We start from the raw sequence: 22,594 nt of genomic DNA, 5'->3' as shown, positions 1-22,594 counted from the left end.
TGGTTATTAATTTGGTGTTAACGGATCCTAAATCATATAGAGATGTTCCGTTGGCACCAGGTGTCAACTAATTCTGACTCATATATATATATATATATATATATATATATGGATTTGCTAGAACACACCCACTTGTTTTAATGTGGGAGTGTTTTAGCAAGTTATAACTAAAAAGTTAATAAATACATCTTAAGGTGTATGTTGCTATAACACACACCTTCTAACAAAAATAAGTGGGTGTGTTTTAGCAAATCCTATAGGCATTTGCTTAGATACACCCACTTAGTTTTTAGAAGGAATATTTTAGCAAGTGAATAACTAAAAAGTGGTTAAATACACCTTAAGGTGTAGCTTTGCTAAAACACTCCCACATAATAACTAGTGGGTGTGTTCTAGCAAACCCCACATATATATATATATAACAAATATTTTATTTTATTTTATTTTAAAAAACCAAAAATGAAATATTTTTTATTTCATATAAAATATCATTCACAATTTACGCGCGTTATAGTGGAGTAAAAAGAATAGAAAGACGAAGTGTCCATCTTTTTGCTAGTGATTATAACGCAAGTAACAAGATTAAATTGACGAATTGTTATAAGTACTAATAAAACATAGAGAATGACAGTTGAGGGAGTAAATCCAGGTTTCGTTATATTAAATAGGACTCAAACTTCTCATACACCAAAGCTCAACCACTTATTGTTACTTTGAATCTTGCATTGCATATTAATTTTCTCAAAATGCTTTTCCAAGCTATGAGTTACACTCCTGGTTTCCTACCGCCACTCCCTCAGTCCTTTTGGCATATATTCCTATTTATGTTTTTGGGCTTTATGTTAATCAAATCCATAAGATACCACTTAATTAAGAACCCTAACAAACCAAAACTTCCACCAGGTCCCAAACCATGGCCTATACTTGGTAACATTCCTGAAATGCTTGCAAACAAACCTGCAACTAGGTGGATACAAAATGATGGAAGAAATGAACACCGAAATAGCGTGTATCCGCCTAGGAAATGTCCATGTTATTCCTGTTACCTGTCCCACCATTGCCCTTGAATTCTTGAGAAAGAATGATGCTACTTTTGCATCAAAACCAATATCCATGTCTACTGATATCATCAGCAAAGGTTTCAAGACAATCGCAGTTACACCCTTTGGGGAACAATGGAAGAAAATATTTGTCAATGAATTGTTTTCTCCTCACAAGCATCAATGGCTCACTAACAAAAGGAATGAAGAAGCTGATAATATAATGTTTTATGTCTACAACAAATGCAAAAATGCGAATGATAATGGTCTTGTGAATGTTAGGATTGTTACAAGGCATTATTGTTGTAATTTGATGAAGAAATTGATTTTTAATACAAGGTACTTTGGAGAAGGAAGGAATGATGGAGGCCCTGGTATGGAGAGGACTTGACTTTGATGGTCATGAGAGAAAGGTGAAGGATGCTATTTTGAACAAGTATACTGATCCAATCATTGAGAGGAGAATTGATAAATGGAAAGATGAATCAAGGACTAGTGCTGATGCTGAGGACATATACTTGATATTCTTATCTCTCTTAAAGATGCCAACAACAAACCATTATTGACACAAGAGGAAATAAAGGCTCTAGCTCTAGTAATAAAATATTCTTTTCACTTTGTTTTTATTTTGTTTTTCTAACACATGCATTATAACTTTCATGTACAAATATACACAAACCTAACATTTCTACCAAAAAAATATACAAACCTAGCATATGCATTTTTGTTTAAAAAAATAACCAAACGAAATTTACTCCTAGAAATCATAGCATCAAAATAATCTGATTTAAATTCTTGAAGGAATTGTGCTTGGAGGAGTGGACAATCCATCACATGCAGCTGAATTTGCAATAGTAGAAATGATAAATCAACCAGAAATACTTCAACGACCCACCGAAGAATTGGATAATGTCGTAGGAAAACAAAGATTAGTCCAAGAATCGGATATTCCAAATCTCAACTATGTGAAAGCTTTGTGCAAGAGAAGCTTTTCGTCTTCATCCTGTTACAGTTTTTAATCTTCCTCATGTTGCTATCGAAAATATAATAGTTGCTAATTACATGATCCCAAAAGGTAGCCATGTACTTCTAAGCAAACAAGGTCTCGGACGAAATCCAAAAGTTTGAAATGAACCTCACAAGTTTAAACCAGAACGCCATTTAAAAAATGATGGGTCTATGGTAGTTTTGGTAGAACCAGATTTGAAGTTCATATCATTTAGTAGGGGAAGGCGTGGTTGCCCCGGATTTGTGCTTGGAACCACAATGACTGTCATGTTATAGGGCAGGTTGCTCCATGGCTTCGATTGGAGTAGTCCTCCTAATGCATCAACCATTGAACTTCTCAAGTTAATAAGTAGTTAGTAATTAGTTTCCTACTTTCCTGCCAAGTAACATTAGTGGAATAGGTCAGTAATTAGTTTCCTACTTTCATGCCAGTAACGTTAGTGGAATAGGTTGGTAGTTCCACTCCTTATTATTAGCATTCAGTTTCTCAATTCTTTGTTGTATATATTCATGTAATTGTTTACCACATTGATTAAGGAATTATCAATTTAAATCCATTCTCTATATGGTATCCAGAGCTTTAGGTTGAACTTTTTTTTCAAACCACATTCACTCCCATGGCTGGCTATATCCCCAACCTACTGGCCCTAGCCAATTCCTCATCTTCCCAGATCAATTTTCAACTTCCTCCAATCAAAATCACTCTTGACAATGAAAATCACTGTCTTTGGAGCACCACTGTCATCTCTGCTCTCGAAACCTTTGATCTTGAGCCTCATTTGTTGGAACCAAATCCACCGCCACAGACTCGCTCCATTGCTGCTGACAATGGAACAATCACCCAAGAACCCAACCCTGACTATCTCGCCTGGAAACGTCGCGATAAGTTGGTTCTGCTGTGGTTAAAATCAACTCTCTCCGAGAGGGCGCTCGCCATCGTTGCTCGTAGCACCACCTCCCACATGGCCTGGACAGCACTCGACAAAACTTTCCAGGCGCAGACTCGTACTCCGCGGATGTCTCTGAAATTGCAGTTACAATCCCTACCTAAGGGGTCTCTCTCTATCATGGAGTACATCGAGCGAAAACGCTCAATTGCTGACTCCCTCGCTGCAAACCTGCATCCTGTTTCCGATGAGGACCTAATCGGTCACATCCTCTCTGGGCTAGATAGCTCTTACGGCGCCTTCGCCACTGCATTCATGATCCACTGTGATGATGCTTCTGTTGACGATCTCGTGGGCAAATTGCTTCAGGAGGAAGCACGACTCGCTCAAGAACTGGCTCGCCAATCCACCATCGCTCCCCTGGCTCCTTCATCTCCAGCACCAATCTCTTCTGCCCACGTCGCCAGTCGGCAATCTGGCCGTTCAAACAATACCAACAATTCTGGTGGCGCCTATTCTCGCGGTGATTCCAGGAACGACTCCAGAGGCGACACTCGTGCAGCAAACGGTGGTGAGTTCCGCCGTCGCCGTCCCTAGTGCCAATTATGTGGGCGTCCAGGTCACGAGGCTGTGGATTGTTGGCAGCGTGATAATCAGATTGATTTTCCCTCACGCAAGCCCAACCCACGCAATACATCAAAGCAGGCTCATTATGCTTCTCAGGCTCCGTCTTCAAGTGCCATCGATCCTTCTTGGTATTTCGACACCGGTGCCACTGATCATGCTTCTCCAGATTTTCAGAAGCTGACCATCTCTGATGACTACAAAGGCAATGACAGGCTGCAAGTGGGCAATGGTAACCTTTTATCTATTTCTCACATTGGCACTTCTACTTTACATAATTTGTGCTTGCCTAATGTTCTCATTGTTCCTAAACTCACAAAAAGCCTTCTCAGTGTATCCAAATTTACAAAGGATAATAAGGTTTATATAGAATTTTGGCCTTCTCATTGCCTTGTCAAAACTTTTCAGGGTCAAACCATTCTTCGCGGGGGCATTAACAACGGCCTCTACTGCATTAACTCCATCCAAAATAAAGCTCGACCAACCCTGGCTCTCACCGGCATCCGTACGTCTGTCCACGGCTGGCACCAGCGGCTTGCTCATCCTCATGAATCTCTATTGCGTCGTCTTATTTCCTCTTTTAATTTACCAATTTCTTCAAATAAATTTCCCAATGTCTGTGACTCTTGTCAACTTGGAAAGAGCCATCGATTTCCTTTAGCATCATCGCATATTGCGTCGTCTACTCCTTTTGAACTGATTTACTCTGATGTATGGGGTCCATCTCCCAAATTTTCAATCAATGGAAATCGATATTTCGTTTTGTTTATTGATGATTGCACCAAATATGTGTGGATTTATTTTCTATCGCACAAATCACAGGTTTTCACTACTTTTGTGCAATTTCGTACTATGATTGAAACACAATTTAATGCAAAAATCAAACATCTTCAATCCGATTGGGGGGGTGAATTTCGCAATGTCTCTACTTTTTTAAAACAACACGGTATTTCTCACCGTATTTCATGTCCATACACGCAAGAGCAAAACGGGGCGGTTGAACGACGCAATCGTATTATCATTGAAAAAGGCCTTACTCTTTTGGCTCAATCATCTTTACCTCACGAATTTTAGGAACATGCTTTCAAAACTGCAACTTATCTCCACAATAGAACCATTACCCCCACCTTACACTACCATTCTCCATATCAACAATTATATCACAAAGATCCAAATTATGGTTTTCTAAAAACTTTTGGATGTCTTTGCTATCCTTTTCTTCGTCCATATAACAACCACAAAATTGATTTTCGTTCTCTTCCATGTGTGTTTATTGGTTACAGTACTTCTCACAAAGGTTATCTTTGTTTTCATAAACCTACTGAGCGTATATATGTTGCAAGGCATGTTGTTTTTAATGAGAGTATATTCCCATATTCTGTTTCTTTACATAATTCGGCGCCTATCTTATCTACTCCTGCTTCTCCAGAATTAGATTCAAATTTGTTAGAGCAAGCTGCTGAGCTGTACACACCTTCGGCCACGTTCCAAACTACACCTACAATTCAGCCTACCGTTCAGCCATCACTCACAATTCATCCCACTTCTCATTCATTACCTAATTTCCCTTCTCCGCCGGCCCCACAACAACATCACCAATATGTTCCTTCACACTACAGACCAGCCGAATCTTCCACTCACCCCATGACCACACGAGCCCAAACCGGCAAACTCAAACCAAAAATCCTAGCTACCACTCTTAAACCTGAACCTGATCCTCGTACATACAAACAAGCCCTCAAACATAAACATTGGCAAGATGCCATGACTGTAGAATATAATGCCCTTGTGAAAAATGGTACTCGGTCTCTTGTTCCTTGTCCTACTAATGTTAATGTTGTGGGTTGTAAGTGGATTTACAGGACAAAGCGCAAATCCGACGGGAGTATCGAGCGTCACAAGGCTCGTTTGGTGGCACAAGGTTTTAGTCAGCAAGCAGGTAAAGACTTCTTTGAGACGTTCAGCCCAGTGGTTAAGCCAACAACTATTCGACTTGTCTTGTCCATTGCCTTATCCAACCAATGGTGTCTTCGGCAATTGGACATCAACAATGCATTCTTGAATGGTGAGCTCTCTGAGGTTGTCTATATGCGTCAACCAAAGGGTTTTGAGGATTCTCATCATCCTGATCATGTCTGTCAATTGCGGAAGGCTCTTTACGGGCTCAAACAAGCACCCAGAGCTTGGTTTACCAAGCTTAAGCATTATCTTATCACGCAGGGCTTTCGGGCTTGTCAATCCGACACGTCTCTGTTTGTTCATCATTCTGCTGCTGCAACCATCTACATCCTTGTATATGTAGACGATCTGCTCATTACCGGCACAGATTCAAGTTTGATTAATAACTTCATCATTAACCTTAACAAGGTGTTTGCTTTAAAGGATCAGGGAGAATTGCATTATTTCCTCGGTCTTCAAATCACACGCACCAGTTCTGGGGTGCAACTCACTCAAGAAGGTTATGTTAGAGATATTCTGGAGTCCACCAACATGTCTGCTGCTGCTCCTATAACAACACCTGCTGATCCGCAGCATCGTCTAGTCAAAGCGGGTGAACCATTCAATGATCCAGCCTTATACAGACGCACAGTCGGTTCTCTCCAGTACGCCACAATCACCCGACCTGATATTACGTATGCGGTGAATCGCGTTTGTCAATTTATGCACTCACCGACACTTGATCACTGGCGTGCTGTCAAAAGAATACTTCGTTATCTTGCTGGTACTCTGTCACACTCTCTCCACTTCAGTCCAACTCAAGCAACTTCCTTTTTAGCATATTCAGACGCCGGTTGGATCTCGGATTCCGACGACAGCCGCTCTCAGTTTGGATATGCAATCTTCCATGGATCTAATCTCATCAGCTGGACTTCCCGCAAACAGAAAGTTGTTGCTCGCTCAAGCACTGAGGCGGAATATCGATCCCTGGCATACACCGCCGCCGAACTGCTTTGGCTCAATCTTCTTGCTGCTGAGCTTCATGTGCCTATTACTGGTCCTCCGTTGCTTCTCTGCGACAATGTTGGTGCAATTTTCTTGTCCAAGAACCCAGTTATCAGCACACGGTCCAAGCATATTGCGCTAGATTTTCACTTCATTCGTGACCAGGTTGATTCCGGTACTCTCAAAATTGGCCACGTATCATCCGTTGATCAGCTAGCCGATATATTCACCAAACCACTTTCCAAAGATAGAGTTTCTTTTCTTCGTTCCAAGCTTCGAGTTCTTCCGAATCATCAGCTTGCTGGGGGGTAATAAGTAGTTAGTAATTAGTTTCCTACTTTCCTGCCAAGTAACATTAGTGGAATAGGTCAGTAATTAGTTTCCTACTTTCATGCCAGTAACGTTAGTGGAATAGGTTGGTAGTTCCACTCCTTATTATTAGATTCAGTTTCTCAATTTTTTGCTGTATATATTCATGTAATTGTTTACCACATTGATTAAGGAATTATCAATTTAAATTCATTCTCTATACAAGTATTCCAATGGTGATAGATACCTTGGAGGGCCAATTGTGGCAATAGAAAAACTAATACAATCATTAATTGTTGGGTATAAAAGTCTTTTAAACAATAACAACACATAAAAATTGTGACATTTTCTTATAAATAGGACAAAAAATTTTTTTGAACTTTTTCTTATATAAAGGACCGGAGGGAGATATTTAAAACAGAGCAGACAACACATTCTCTCTCTTCTTTCTCTTCAACATTTAACCAAACCACCACACAACCCCATCACCGACCACCTCTCTCCTCCAAAATCCACCTCCTTCACCGCCAAGATGTAGCCTTTCGTGCCACTGGTGCCACGTCCCTAGACCGCATCACACTTAAACCCTATGTTGGTCGTCGAATCACATGGGACTGCCTTCCTCCGCCATCCCCGCCGATGTGTAACCTTTACTCCGGTTGATGGGTATTTTTCTTGAACAATTGGTTGCTCATTTGCGACGGTTTAGGGATCCAAATCCGGTTTCGTTTATGCAAATTGATGTGTTTTTGTTCCTATCGTTGATGGATTTGGATCCTCATGAATCTGAATCGATTTGTGGTAAATATGTTGTTGCTGAATCTACTTCATTGGGTTCAGTTGTTAGTTACTTTATGAAGCCACCACCTCCCTCGAAGGTGGTAAAGGTTATGCTTATCACCGGGTATACTCGTGATGGTGTTTTCATCACAAATCTGGGTTGATTTGGTTTCACCATCCGGTTGTTGTCACTCGAAAGGGTTATGTCGCTTGTTTTTTTCGAGTGTTCTGAGGTAGAGAGTTGTGGTGTGTGTACCTGCTTCTGTGATGGCGGATGGGTTCATTTGCTGGTTAAAACCCACGATAATTGTATCACTATGTTTGACTTGGACTGTGGGGCTCAAAATACTTGTTTACCTTGCTGCCATTCGTTGCAGTGAGTTGATGGTACATGGATCCGTTTCCGTGTCGACGGATGATCCATTCACCGAATTGAAGACCATTGATTAGTTTTAGGGTTAATTAGAGACATATCCACCTATGATATTTTAATAGTTTTGTATTACCCGTTTGGGTAAACCTACACTTTTGTGTGGATTTACTAGGTTAGGTATATGTCCCCCCAGTTTTTTTTATGTATTTTCCCTTTTCTTAATAATATATATGAGTATAAAGGTTCAGAATCTAGTTAAGACACCTTATATTCTCTATAGTGATCTATAATATCACTGTGATATTAATTTCGCAAAAAAAATAAAAATATTTACTAAATAATCATTAGTTTTCTAAATTTTATCATATTAATTCTCTAATATCATGACATAAAAATTTGATTTCGCATATATATATATATATATATGCAAATAAAATCCGCAACAAGAGCCGTGGAAATAGTTAACTGATTTTGCATATAAAAGAAAAAAATTATTTAATTGAAATATTATATTAATTTTTATAATTCTCATTTAATATCTTTCAACATTTCACAATGGTAACATATAATGTTTTTTTTATATATGACTTAATTGCACTTTTGGACCCCTATCTTTTCAAAAGTTGCGGTTATGTCCCCTAACTAATTTAAATACAAAACAACCCCCTATGTTTTGATTATTTGGCAGTTTTGGACCCCAGTCTATTAGTGAGGTGCCACGTGGCCTCCTAAATAATACATGTGGCACCTCACTAATGGACTGGGGGTCCAAAACTGCCAAAGAATCAAAACATAGGGGGGCTGTTTTGTATTTAAATTAGTTAGGGGGTCATAACCGCAATGTTACGCGACTCGTGCAAATGTAAGAGTTTTTTTATTTTTATTTGTTATTAGTAGCTTAGTGACTTGAATTCAGTTTTTAAAAGTAGATTAATACGGTGTTCGAGATGTCAACTCTAACTCTTACATATAAGAATGCATTATTCCTGTCAATTGAGTTATGTTCGAAGAGACAATACACATGTCTTTTTTAATTATAGACAAAAAGTTTGTTGAGATGTTCGTTCTTAGCATTATTCTTATTTCCAGAAGAGAATAAAACCAACACAATTAATGTGAGAAATATATGGTTGGAAACAAACGACTATCATGTGGATGTGGTTAAGACACTTCAGATGCCTAAGAATGTATCAAAATAAAAATCAATCCCCACAAGATTATTAAGGCGTTTTTTGCATGCAGTGACCCTATTTATGCCTTTAATTTTCTGGTCCTTTTGATGGTAGGGACTTTGGAGCCTGTGAGCCACAAAAACATTGAGCCAAAAAGCACCAGGTTGGTCCAGAAGTCATAGCTCAACGGGTAAAATGTCGAAATTGTTAAGTCGGATATCATGACCGGAGTTCGAACCTCGATACCTCCATTTATGTGTGTGAATTTATAATGGCTTTGCCATTCCGTCTATCTAAAAAAAAAAAGCACCAGGCTGTTCTTTGTAATCCTAGACTCCTTATGGGAGAGATAATGAGATTACATGAGAACAAGTTAAAAATCGTTATTTTGAAAAAAGTGACTTTTATGGATGGTAAACAAACAAAAATGAAGAAACTTAGATTTTTCTTTTGAATCTCTAAAAAAAATTAAAACAAAATTTATTTATTTTAGAAGTGAAATAAAAGCACAAATTATAGTCAATAATAATTTCCATTATTTCAAATGGTCATTTAGAGAAATGATACTTGTATAATCATTTTGTAACAACTTTTGTGACAACTTTCTCTCTCATACTCACATATGTTTTTATTTTATCTCTCTATTGTTTTGATTTTCATGCCAAAACCTACTTTTCCTTTGTAAATTTATGGTTGTCAAATATGTTGGCTATCAAATGGTTGTTCAAATAACACACCTCATACATTTAAATGAAGCAATCGTTTTCTAATGTCAATTGTTCGAGAGAATATTTTTGCATCACTCAAAACATATATATATATATATTTTTTTTTTTTTGAAAGAATCAAAACATATATACACGGTACTCCGTAAAGCTATGTGTACTTAATTTGTACATTAAATTAGAGTTGGCGACGTTGCTAGTATTTTATGGGCCTTAAACAGGGTTTGAGAAAATGGCTCTACACATAATATATTCATCATAATTTTTATTTTTTTTAAACGAAAAATGTGACACACATTAGTTATGACAGTTGACATCCCAACTATGTTTACACGCCAAGTCACTATAATGCGACTGTTTATACTTTATCGGTGTTTTTGGTAAACAAAAAGGATTGATTTTGATTATTACAAGCATGATCAAATCAGAAATTCTTAGACATGTTGTGCAAAGTTTTTCCATAAAGGGGGTGAACATTCATCAAATTCATAGGTTGCTTTATGAGCAAGACGAATCCGTGTGATGTCTTTCGACATAAAAAAGTAAAAGAAGTAAAAAAAAAAAAGTAAAAAAAAATCAGTAAATGCAAGTAAAAGACTTCAAAAGTTTAAAACACAAAAACTTAAAGAAAAGGTAAATTGCATTGCATTAATGTAAAGGTGGTTCGATAAATCAGATTACATACATTCTGTATAACTCTTTCTTCTAAACGCCGGTACTTCGAGTGCTAGAATTCTATAAGTGATTTGGGACCTATTTTTCATATGAAAAACTAATATTTATACATAGTAAAAATGACTAAAAAAAGCTAACTGCCACGATCAGCACTTTTTCATCAAAAACTGCTTGTCGCCCAAGTCTTCATTAAGGAAATCGCTACTTTTGAATTTGAATTCTTTCCTCTTTGAAAGTAACTATTTGGCTTCGACGAATTTACGTCCTGACTCACGTCTTGTTGAACATCAAAGCTTTTTGATTCTCTCAAACGCTAAGTTCAGACTCTGTCGAAATCCTCATGCTGGAGAAAAAAGACATTGATTTCTGAAAAGCAAATGTTGATTGTATTAATTGAGCATGTTGAAATTACAAGCGAACAATGACGTTTTCAAATTTCAGCTATGTTGACACTCCAAAAACATTGGATGTTAAATGCACTTCATCCTAATAATAAAGAATAACAAAACAAAAATGTTGGGGGGTCAAACGCCCATACCAAACCTAACAAAGCTAAGTAAAATGATATGTAAGCATATCAAATGTCTTCAATTCCTCAAAAGAAGTAATTGGCCTATCAACAACAATAAGAAATAGTAATTCCTATGAATTCTTGATCAAATAATAAAATATGTTCAATCTTGACAAATTGTATTAAGTCCTTTAAAAATGTCATTTTAATAATTTATGTCACTGTTTTGAGAAAACTAGCTAACCACAATTTGGATTATAAAATCCGAAATACGCCAAATACGCTTTGAATTATAAAATCCGAATGGGTAAAATAGTCAATTTGAAGGGTGTTTGAGAAGTGAGTAGGGTGAGAAAAGAAACTCAAATAAAAATGTAAAGAATTATTGGACTTAAATTTGTTAGTGTTTGCGACTTTTTGATAAAGTTCTACAAAAAAATAAAGACTATTACTTTTCCCACCTTATGAGCTTCTCGCGCGCCCTATTTTATTTCTAAAATTACCCTTTATTCAGATTCTATAAATCGAGCAGCCTTTCTGATTATGAAATCCAAAACCTCCATATATATAACTCAAAATCAGAAACTTTCCCATTTCAAGCTGTTGAATGGCTATATAAAGAAGACTCGGCCTAGTTTCATTTGCGAAATCAATATTATTGAATTGAGTCTTTTATGATATTTGTTGTTAAGCTTTGTGCTTTATTTTGTAAACCTCTCTATGTGCTGCTATTCATTAGCAAAGCACATAGATGGTTTGCTTTAGTTGAGTTGTATTTGATCAAAGACGTCATTTGAGAAAAGAGTCTTATTAGGGTTTTGAATCCTCGCTATTTGTGAGCCTCTCTTTGTATCACCTTGATGCATTGAGCTGGACTGATTCATTGAGTTGTATATGTGAATCACTCGTAAACTTTTAAGCAAGAGTGAATTTTATTTATTAAAGTGTGTCTCATATTTGATTATTATCATTGTTGAAATCACAAGGGCTTTTAAGTTCTCATATCTAGGAGAGTCTTAAATAGAAATATCACGATTAATGATTAAGTGAGAAGGCAGTGAACCGGAGGTTGTTCACATAAGACTTTGAATTAATACCGTTATAGTGGATTCCTAGCTTGGATGCCCGCATATGTAGGTGACGTTGCACTGAACTAGGTTACCAAATATCTTGTGTTCTTCTTTTTCTCTGCACTTTACTTTATTACTGTTTGTTGATTAATTGTGTTAAAGTATTTGTTGTTACGTTGCATTCGATATTTTTGATGTCCTGGTATCGTATACGACATCTGTCTTCTACGTGCCAGAATTTCAAAGTGAAATCTAAAAAAAAAAAAAAAACTTTAATGATATATGTTTGTCTTGCGTATGAATTGTATCTTACAACAACAAATTTTAGTGACTCATTTACATAAAATAATATGAAAATAATAAAAGTGAAACAAAAAATAAAATAAAGCATTTATCGTTTTTTTAATTGAACCAAACGTGTTTTTACAACAAAATGAAATTTATTGACAAAAAAGAATGCCACGTGTCATAGCTTTGCCGACATTTTTGAGAAATAAAATATAGAGTTATTACAATTGTAAATTATAGAAAATAACTTTTTACCATAAAAAAATAACTCATTAAAATATTAATTTAAATATGGGTGTACCAGTACGCTCAAATAAAAATTGCCATTTCTTTATAGTGGATATCCTAGACCTAGTTATTAACCTTATTCAGGTCCCCCCTCCCACCGTCCCACGTTCTTCGTGCTTTTGTTCATTTTCCACTTTTTCCAAATCATGTGGAGGAGTTTTGATTTTGAAAGAAATCATTTGGAAGAGTTGTGTTGCTTAAAAATTTATTATTTCTTCCTTCGGCTAACATAATAAATAGACCTTCATTGATGAATAGCTTCTAGTTGCTTAAAAAACATAGCTTGTTTCCTTTGATGAATTTCTTTAAAATAGCAATTTTGACTTAGATTATTCCTTCAAAAGGTGTTGGTTGATACAATAAATTAAATATGAATATGTATATTTCTTAACTTAAGCCAAGTTAAAAATATTAAGGTTTAAGTTTGGACATATATACCTTTTTATTTGGACAAAAAATCCACTTACTCTTGTTTAAACTTTAACATGAAGAATGATTTACAACATTCAAAAAACTATATATTTCCTAAATTCATAAAAATAACCTTTTATTTAAATTTGTTTAAACATTGGCAAGTGAATATTTTTGTCTAAATAAAAAGGTGCACATTTGCTGTCAATAAAATTTATTAAAAAAAAAGGAAAAAAGTACAAGAATTGGAAGACGGAAGCAAAATCCATGAAATCTTTTATAAAGTAACAAGATTTATCAAAAAAAGGAAAAGTACAAGAATTGGAGGACTAGATCAAAATCTATGAAAACCATAGTTTACCTTAAAAGGTAGGGGAAAAAGTAGATAAGTTACTTCCAAAGAAAGAGATCACCTCCACTTAGAAAAGATCACCAACATATGTTTATAAGAAGAGTAATGATACATAGACACCTTTAGGTGGTAATACACCCTTTGACACCCACACAAAAATCTGACACGTAGTCATGTGGACCCCGCACAAGCACACTTTCTCTTCTCTCTTCCCAATACATGGGGTGTACAAGGGTGTACGAGAATAAAGAGTGTATATGTATCATTACTATTTTAGTTCAACATATCATATCAATTCCATCATTAAATTAGGAAATGCATATAAAATATTATAAACTTCTTACTTTTTTCATATATACTAAAAATTGAGGTTGAAAGTGATACATACTTGGGAGAGAGACTTAGACTAAATATAAGAAATTTATTCTATTTATAAATAGGACTCCAACTTCCCATAAATGACCAAGCTCAACCACTTAAACATATTGTTCCTTTGAGCCTTTGCTTATTGTTTTTGTTTGAAAGTGATTTTCTAAACTATGAATTACACTCATAGTTTCCTTATGTTACTCCGACAGTCCTCTAGGCCTCTTTTCCTTGTTATGTTTTTTACCTTCAGGGTAATCAAAACCTTAAGATACCACCTTAACGAAAACCCTAAAAAACGCAAACTTCCCCCAGGTCCCAAACCATGGCCTATAGTTGGCAATCTTCCTGAAATGCTTGCAAACAAGCCTACAACTAGGTGGATACACAAAATAATGGAAGAAAAAAACACAGAAATAGCATGTATCCGCCTAGGAAATGTCCATGTTATCCCCGTTACTTGTCCCACAATTGCCCATGAATTCTTGAGAAAACATGACATTGATTTTGCATCAAGACCAGTAAGCATGGCCAGTGATATCATCTCCAATGGATACTTGACCTCAGTTTTTGTACCCTTTGGCGAACAGTGGAAAAAGATGAAGAACGTCGTTGCTAACAATTTGCTCTCTCCACGCAGGCATCAATGGCTTCAACACAAAAGGAACGAAGAAGCCGATAATCTTATATTTTATGTGTATAACAAATGCAACAATGGTGGCCTTGTGAATGTTAGGATTGCAACACAACATTTTTGTGGTAATGTGTTTAGGAAACTGTTTTTTAATACAAGGTACTTTGGAAAAGGTATGGAGGATGGAGGGCCAGGTCTTGAGGAAATTGAACATGTTGATGCTGTTTTCACATTGCTTAACCATGTTTATGCTTTCTCTGCATCTGATTATCTACCATGGTTGAGGCTACTTGACTTAGATGGCCATAAAGGCAAGGTGAAAAATGCAATGATTATAATCAACAAGCATCATGATTCCCTCATTGAAGAGAGAATCCAACAATGGAATGATGGATCGAAGAATGTTGAAGAAGATTTGCTAGATGTTTTGATCTCGTTGAAAGATGTCAATAATAATCCATTATTGACAACGAAGGAAATCAAGGCACTACTTATTGTAAGACTTCATTTACTTCTTTATATATTTCTCCTACTTATTACAGCATAATTGAGATTTAGTAACATTTAAAAAATGTAACTAATTCAAAAAAGTTACTAATTAAATTTAGTAACATTTAAATAATTGTTAGGCAAAACCTATGTTACTAAATAGTTTTAGCAATATTTTATAGTATTATTAGTAACATTATAAAGTGTTACTTTCTTATTTTAATGTATACGCGTGTACATTGCTACAAAAAGTTCAAATATACATTGCTACAAAAAGTTCAATTCCTAACCAAAAGCAGAGATTAGGATGGTGAATTAATTTTATCAATCCCTTCTAAGATTTTAAAAAATCAATTGAAAAAGTGGAATGATATGTAAAAGTAGTAAATTTTGTTGAATGTTAGTATAAAACTAGTTCATATTTATAGTGCCTACAAAAGTTTGCTACCCTAAAATTTAGCTATGAAAATAAAGATATGATTCATGTTTTCTCCTTTTCTTTGTTTTTTATACGGAAGAATTCATTAATAACCGAGTCCAAGTACAAAACAAACCGAGACCGTCAAAACATAAACAACAAAGCAAATGATGTTGTATATAGGTGGAACACCCAAAAGAATTGCATACATCTCTTTCATACAAAAAACACTCGATTGAATGCTACCATCAAAATCAATCAAAACTAACCGCTAAACCATAATCAAAGCTAACCCCTCACATATTGAGTATCCTCAAACTACATCGCAAATGATCTCAGAAACAAGTTCGAAACACCTATCGTCTGCTACTCGCAACAAACCCTCCCAAAAACCATCAAACCGGCCAGCCCCTATAACATCATCACACCTTTTCTTCACACAATTGAGCCCAAGTAAAAACCCGAAAATCTCTTATTCCAAGCTCATTCGGATTCCACCACCAATCTAACTCTCGTTTGCTGGTTAAGACATCATAATATGCCCAAAAACTTGAGTATAGAAGCTTTCTCGCTATCTAAAAATAAAATAAAAAATCAATCGGTCCACCAGACTCCGAAAACAAATCACCAAGGGACCCCTAAACTCTCGGTCTAACGTAAAAGACACCATAACCAACCCAGAAACCTGCAATTAAACACTAACATCCGATCTCAAAACAAAAGCGATTGACCTCTAGAATTCAAAAACCAAATCACTAAGACAGTCAACCGATGATGCGGTGGCGCAATTTGGTCCAACTCAAAAACAACCCAAAATCAATTAAACCACCCAAAATCAAACCACAAGCCAATCGAAAACATTCCAAAATCAACAAGAGCTAGTGGCAGTAGAGGTGGACCCAAATTAAAGGTCACCATAAGTAGACATCAGAAGAAAATCAAATGTAGTCCCTAACATAACACGTAGCATAAAACACATGCTATTAACCCAAAATAACAACACCGACAACCCAAATTAACAAAAATAGTCCCTCTCACTCTTCACTTTCACAAAGTATGGACAAGAGATACAAGAGCACAATAACACCATTCATTTTATGTCTTTCTCTAAAATAACACAGTAACTACTAACCCACAACTCCTTAACATAAAAACAATCCTTACTCAAGATCCAAAATACATTACCCCCACCGTTGTATCTTTCAACAAAACCCAATCTCCTTTCTAATTTCGTTATTGCTAATTCATCTTTTTTACAAGAAGCTCATTTGTTATGCAATATACTACTACTATGCACGTTTTAATTGATTTTTTTTTTTATTTTGTGAATTCCACTATTAGAATGACCAACTTATTTATTTGGATTCACTAATATTTAATTTAAGAAAAACGTGAATTGAAAGACGTATAATAGAAAATGTTGCACAAAAAACATTGTTTATTAGACGAACCCCATGAAAAGGATATGATATTGACATTTTAAAACATAAAATATTAAATTGAAAAGAAAAAAAATTAAAACGGAAATATTATCTGAAATTTAATTAAGGGATGCTAATTGCTTAGTTTTAATGAGAAACTTTTTTTCTTTGTTTCTAATGTTTTGTTTAAAGAGAGTGAAGTTATTTGTTTTTTAATTTAGTCCACATGCATGGTGTCGAGAGAACCGGTGATACGACTCTTCCTTAAAAAAAATAAAACACGAGTTTTATTCTTTTAACTCTTCCTTAAAAACATGGATGTCCCTTGGAGAGTCTGAAATGCTTAAGTCGTTGGTATATTTAATAATGGTTCACCCTTTTAAATTTTGTGTAGGTATATTTATTATTTTCACCTGATTTTTTTTTTTACTTTTAATGAGGGGTTATTTTCACTACTAAAAAAACAAAAATTAGCGACGGAAAACATGAAATTTCTCTCTAATTCCGTCACTAAATTTTGCGACCAAAAAGTTTGTAAGGGAATTTATTTTTTCCTTCACTAATTCCTCTCTAATTACGTAAATATTTGTAGCATTTTTTTTAAGGACACTTATTAACATTTTCTTTTCAATATTACCATTGCAATATGTATTTCTATGAGATCTTGTAATAAAAAAAAGTGAGATCTGATTCAAATAATTTTAATGACACAGGAATTGATAATGGCAACGGTAGACAATCCATCAAATGCAGTTGAATGGATATTGGCTGAAATGTTAATTCAGCCAGAACTTTTTGAAAAAGCAACAGAAGAATTAGACAATATAGTTGGAAAAGATAGGCTTGTCCAAGAATCAGATATTCCTAAACTCAACTTCTTGAAGGCTTGTGCAAGAGAAGCTTTCCGCCTTCATCCCATTACCGATTTCAATGTTCCTCATGTCTCTACGAATGATACAATGGTTGGAAATTACTTCATACCGAAGGGAAGTCATGTACTGCTTGGAAGACGTGGTCTTGGGAGAAATCGAAACGTTTGGGCTGAACCCTACAAATTCAAACCGGAACGTCATCTTAAGAATGATGGGTCGGCTATAGCGTTGACAGAGCCAGAATTGAAGTTTATATCCTTTAGTACAGGAAGACGTGGTTGTCCTGCTGTTATGCTTGGTTCCACAATGACCATAATGCTATTAGCAAGATTACTCCATGGCTTCACTTGGAGTGCACATCCCAATATATCAAGAATCAATCATTTTGATTCCAATGGCGTTATATCTCTTGATGAGCCACTGACAGTTGCAGCAAAGCCACGATTAGCAGCAGAATTGTATGAATTTTGAAGTAAGGGAAAATAAGAAGCTAAGGCCTATCAAATCCACATGTTTATCTTCATTTTGCAGTTATGTTATGTAATTAGATACAAATTAAATAAGTTGGATATTTGGTTTGAAACCATGTTGTTTTTTGTATATAGAAGCTTTGAAGCTTTAAAGGCATGAAGTGTGAAAAAGAGAAACTGTACTAATATAGATAGATTTGAGACCAACGTTGCTAATAAGAAGTTAACATTTGAGAGCGGATGCGTTGACTGTTTGGGCATAATTTTTCTTGTACGTGAAGACACAAAGCGAAGACCATGTGTGTGTGTTTCTTCCTCTCGTTTGGCCGTGGCTAGATTTTTTAAAGTGTTTGTTGTTGGAACATTGATGTGATGTTGAATGAAAAATTGGAAGATTAAACACCAAGTATTATACTTTGATTTTAATGTTGTGTGAATTGAAAAAATAGAGTGTGGGGTCCCACATAAAATAGAACATACGTTAGTAGTGTTTAAATTGTGGTATTTAATTTTAAATACTTGATAATGATAAAAATAATAGTAATTATTATTTTATTCGAGAATATCACTTTTCATAAATTTAGTTTATGGTGGTTGTGATAAGAATAATAATTTAATTATTATTATATTTCCTTCATTCAAATCCAATAGTTTGTTTCCTCCACTTTTGTGGATTTGTTTCTTTTGATCCTATCCACAAGTGTTGTTGAACTGATTAATGGATAAACTCCATTTTAATCTTATCCATTAGAGTTACTGTTGTCGCAATTTTTGCTAAAACAGTTACAGAATCTCTATATAAATAGAGACTCCACTCAGTTTAAAGAACACACCAAAGAGTTTCATTGAGTTGTCGGAAACTCTTTCTCTCTTCTCCTTTTCTTGACTTGTGTTGACGAGTCTTTCTTCTCTTCATCTACTTTTTTCTGTCCCTTCGAAATTAAGAGTGTTCTTAAGACCATAGTTCCTTTTTGGTTTAATGTCTCTTCGGAATTAAGAATGGTCTTAAAAACATAGTCCCTTCGATAAATGTCCCTTCAGAATAAAGAGTATTTTTAAGATCATAGTCTCTATTTGGAATAACAATGTCCCGTCGGAATTAAGAATGATCTTAACGGTATATATAAAAAGTATTTTAATATTTTTCTATTTGAGGAGAAATGGTGGTATCACCATATTTGAGTGGTCGTAGTGCCATATTGATGTTTTGGAGAAATTAAAGTTAGAATGGTGGTAACACCATATTTGAGTGGTCGCAACACCATAATAGAGTGGTTACAATACTATAGGTGGTTTCAGTATTGAAGAGTGATCTTAGTACCATATTTGAGGGTGTAATTCTCGAACGGTTTTCTACAGTGCAGTAGTTAACCGCACAGTTGCAGCTGGGCTTGTTTTATCCTGGAGGCGGCGTGGTTGATAGTCTACCTTGCATAATTTTGGGCAGTGCCATGAAACGTCTTTAATTTTGGGCAGTGCCATGAAACGTCTTTAATTTTGGGCAGTGCCACGAAACGTCTTAAAGAGAACGACCTGGTCGTGACTCAACCTAGTAACAACTTCGGTATATAATAGAATTTGGAAATCCAAATACAACAGTTTGGAAATCAAAAACAACAGTTGTAGTGTTTGTTTCGGCTTCTTGTGTGGTTTATGGCTACTTTTTTGTTTTGCCTATGTACGACACCCTTTGTCTTTGTATTTTTGTATTGGCTTGCGATGTACGTCTTGTGCTGGGTTTTGTGTCTTAATAATAAAAGCTGATTTAAAAAAGGGAAAAAAAGCTAAGGCATTCGGTAAAAGAGGATATTTGAGATAAGAATTGAAATTCACTTCTGTTTGAAAAATTTGCTCGGAATATTGTTAGTACAAAAAAGTTTAGCTTCCTAGTTCTAACTTTTTTCACTAAAAGATTAGTAGCAATTTTATCCCTTTTCTTGTTTGACTCCACCCTGCACAATTTTTTGAAAAACAAGAGGAAGTATATATTCTTCTTCACCAAATATCATACTATGCCTCTTCATCTTGTTCCCCTCATTTTTTATACAACCCCGTAACAAGTAACAATATTTTGTTAAAATAAAATAAAATAAAATATACAACCTTGCATTTTCATATTTCCGAACAAGATGAATTAGAAAGGAAAACCTGCAAATAATCTAAGATTAAGAATTCAACAAATTTCCCAACCTTTAGATCTAAAAAACAGGTTATTTTCTTTCTCAATATTAGATCTAAAAATCTTTTCCAGAAATCATACGACCATTCATTTTTTAGATTAACTAATCTATCTTGTTGTATTCTATTTGCCCTCTCTGACTGCCTCACAAGCCTCCATGAAAGAAGAAAGAATTTCCATAATAATTCTTTACTCAATTGTTCTCATTTACAAATCAATCTACCAGATATTTTGATACCAGTATTCCAGAAATTGGAGTATTGAATTTCGGAAATGTTTTATTCGCCAAAATTTGATGTACAGGTGAAGTGAAATGAAAAAAATGGTAAATTTGCCATTTTTATTAATTTGTAGGGTAAATGATTAAATGTTGGGGTACAAGGTATAACTTCCCCCTTTGTACCAAAAATTTAAGTTAATCAAATATATGGTCTCTGTGACCATATATTTTTGGTTGCATGTCCACTATTTTTCCAGAATTTATTTGGTTAATCAAGTGAAAAAATAGTGGTCATGCACATTTTAGTTGTGCGACCACATTTTTTAGTTTCAAAATGTGGTCACACAATTGAAAAAATGTGGGCACACAAACCATATATTTGATTAATTGAATTTTTTTAAAATGATATAAAGAGGTATACAAATTAAAGGTGTCAATCTATCTTTATTCATTAAAATATATAATAATTTGATTACATAAGTTTCAAGAAATTATTTTTATACTCGTTTTCTTAACTGGTACCTTGAAAAAGTGATTATCATTTTTCTAATAGTAAGTAGTTTTTTGAAAGTTACATAACTACTCCCTCCGTTTCGAAATACATGTCCATTTTGGAGAAATTGCAGTAACCAAGAAACCAAATAAATTTTGTTATTTTTTCTCTCAATTTTTTTTTTGTTATTTTTGATGAAATTATGTACATCCTCCGATCACAAATATAAGCAGAAATACGTGTTTTAGATTCATTCAATAAATGATGTATGTGGTCTTTATTGTAGACAATATATATCATTTATTGAATGAATTTAAAATATGAATTTTTGCTTATATTTGTGATCGGAGGATGTATGTGTTTTCTATAATATCCTTAACCATTTATTATTTCTTTTTATTTTTTTCTCTTACTACAATAAATATGTAGGGTATTATTGACAAGACAATAGTTAATGTTACATTAAAATTTGAAAGTGATAAATATTGTGAAATAAAATTATTTTTCAGAATGGATAAATATTATGAAACCGGAGTACTTTTAACATAATCTTTCAATTTGTCCCATCAGGTGTTATTGTAATAGTTCAGCTAAACTAAAAAGTTTACATTGGTTGAAAACTGAGGCTAAAAAGTATATTAACACCCACTATTCAATTCAATAATGCGTCTTTATCTTCCAAAAGAAAAAAACTTCCATATTTTGAACTTGAGGTCAGAACGATTAATACGTCAATTATCCAAAAATATTGAATATCCTTAGACAGTTACCTGACTCGGGCAGGTCAATGTCCTTAGACAGTTACTACACCAACAAAGGGACCTAGCCAGTCCTTCCAAAAATTTGTTAGGTAGAGTAATGGAGTCCTTCCAAAAATATTTGTGAGATAGATCGAAGAATGATAGTATCACAAGATGAGAATGATGCAACACTATGTTTGTTTTTAAGTTTTTTAAGTTTCAAATCTAGAAACTTTAAATTGTTAATTTAATACACCGTAGAGCATTAATTCAAACTTAAAGTATCTATTTAAATCGTGTGGATTTGACCATGTTTTATTTAATATCTTTATAGCATTAATTCTAATAAATCTTTTAACAAAGTTGTATTTTGAATATTTAAATAAGTGATTTTCACATACATCAGATTTTTCTTTCGTGTTTTTTCGTGATTTCGTCGTCTTAGTGTGACGTTGTGTTGTTCGTCGTCTTGTGCGGCGTTGTTTAATTTCGCATCTTTTGTTGTGCGGTGTTCGTTTGGTTCGTATTGAAAGATCAGCTTTTAACAATCACAAATTCAATCAATGATTTCGGCGTCAACGTTGCATATCCACAAGCATGGGTATCCTGGTTATTTAGATTTCATCATATTATTTGTAGGCATTTTGTCGTTGTATGCTATTAACTTGGGTGCTGTTAGTTTGTTCCCAGATTCGCCCTATACGTTTTTAGCGATATCGATCATGTTATTGTCTCTGATGTATTCTATCAATTTGAATGAATGAATATCCTTTGTTTTTGTAAAAAAAAAAACAAAATTTAAGTTGATTGAATAAAATATATTTTTGTCTCATAAC

The 22,594-nt window shown here is 34.7% G+C and overlaps 1 protein-coding gene and 1 pseudogene across 1 annotated transcript; both read left to right on the top strand.

Annotated features, from left to right (window-relative positions):
- Positions 1–761: 761 nt before the first annotated feature.
- On the top strand, positions 762–2,405 carry LOC25491086 (isoleucine N-monooxygenase 1-like; annotated as a pseudogene).
- An 11,532-nt stretch (positions 2,406–13,937) lies between these two features.
- LOC25491085 (isoleucine N-monooxygenase 2) lies at positions 13,938–18,470 on the top strand. The gene is made up of 2 exons (XM_013605001.3): positions 13,938–14,952; positions 17,498–18,470. The coding sequence occupies exons 1-2, from the start codon at positions 13,996–13,998 to the stop codon at positions 18,125–18,127; spliced, it is 1,587 nt and encodes a 528-aa protein (XP_013460455.2). The 5' UTR covers positions 13,938–13,995; the 3' UTR covers positions 18,128–18,470.
- The last annotated feature ends 4,124 nt before the right edge of the window (positions 18,471–22,594 follow it).

Source organism: Medicago truncatula, chromosome 3 (genome assembly GCF_003473485.1).
Source record: "Medicago truncatula cultivar Jemalong A17 chromosome 3, MtrunA17r5.0-ANR, whole genome shotgun sequence".
NCBI lineage: Eukaryota > Viridiplantae > Streptophyta > Magnoliopsida > Fabales > Fabaceae > Medicago > Medicago truncatula.
The sequence above is the reverse complement of the archived record's forward strand: the minus strand, read 5'-3'. Positions and strand labels throughout refer to the sequence as shown.

What these genes read in the sequence shown, in the direction of transcription:
- LOC25491085 (XM_013605001.3), top strand. Translation starts at nt 13,996, where the DNA reads ATGAATTACACTCATAGTTTCCTTATGTTACTCCGACAGTCCTCTAGG. An exon ending in AAATCAAGGCACTACTTATT is followed by an intron (nt 14,953 to 17,497) that starts GTAAGACTTCAT and finishes TTAATGACACAG; the next exon opens with GAATTGATAATGGCAACGGT.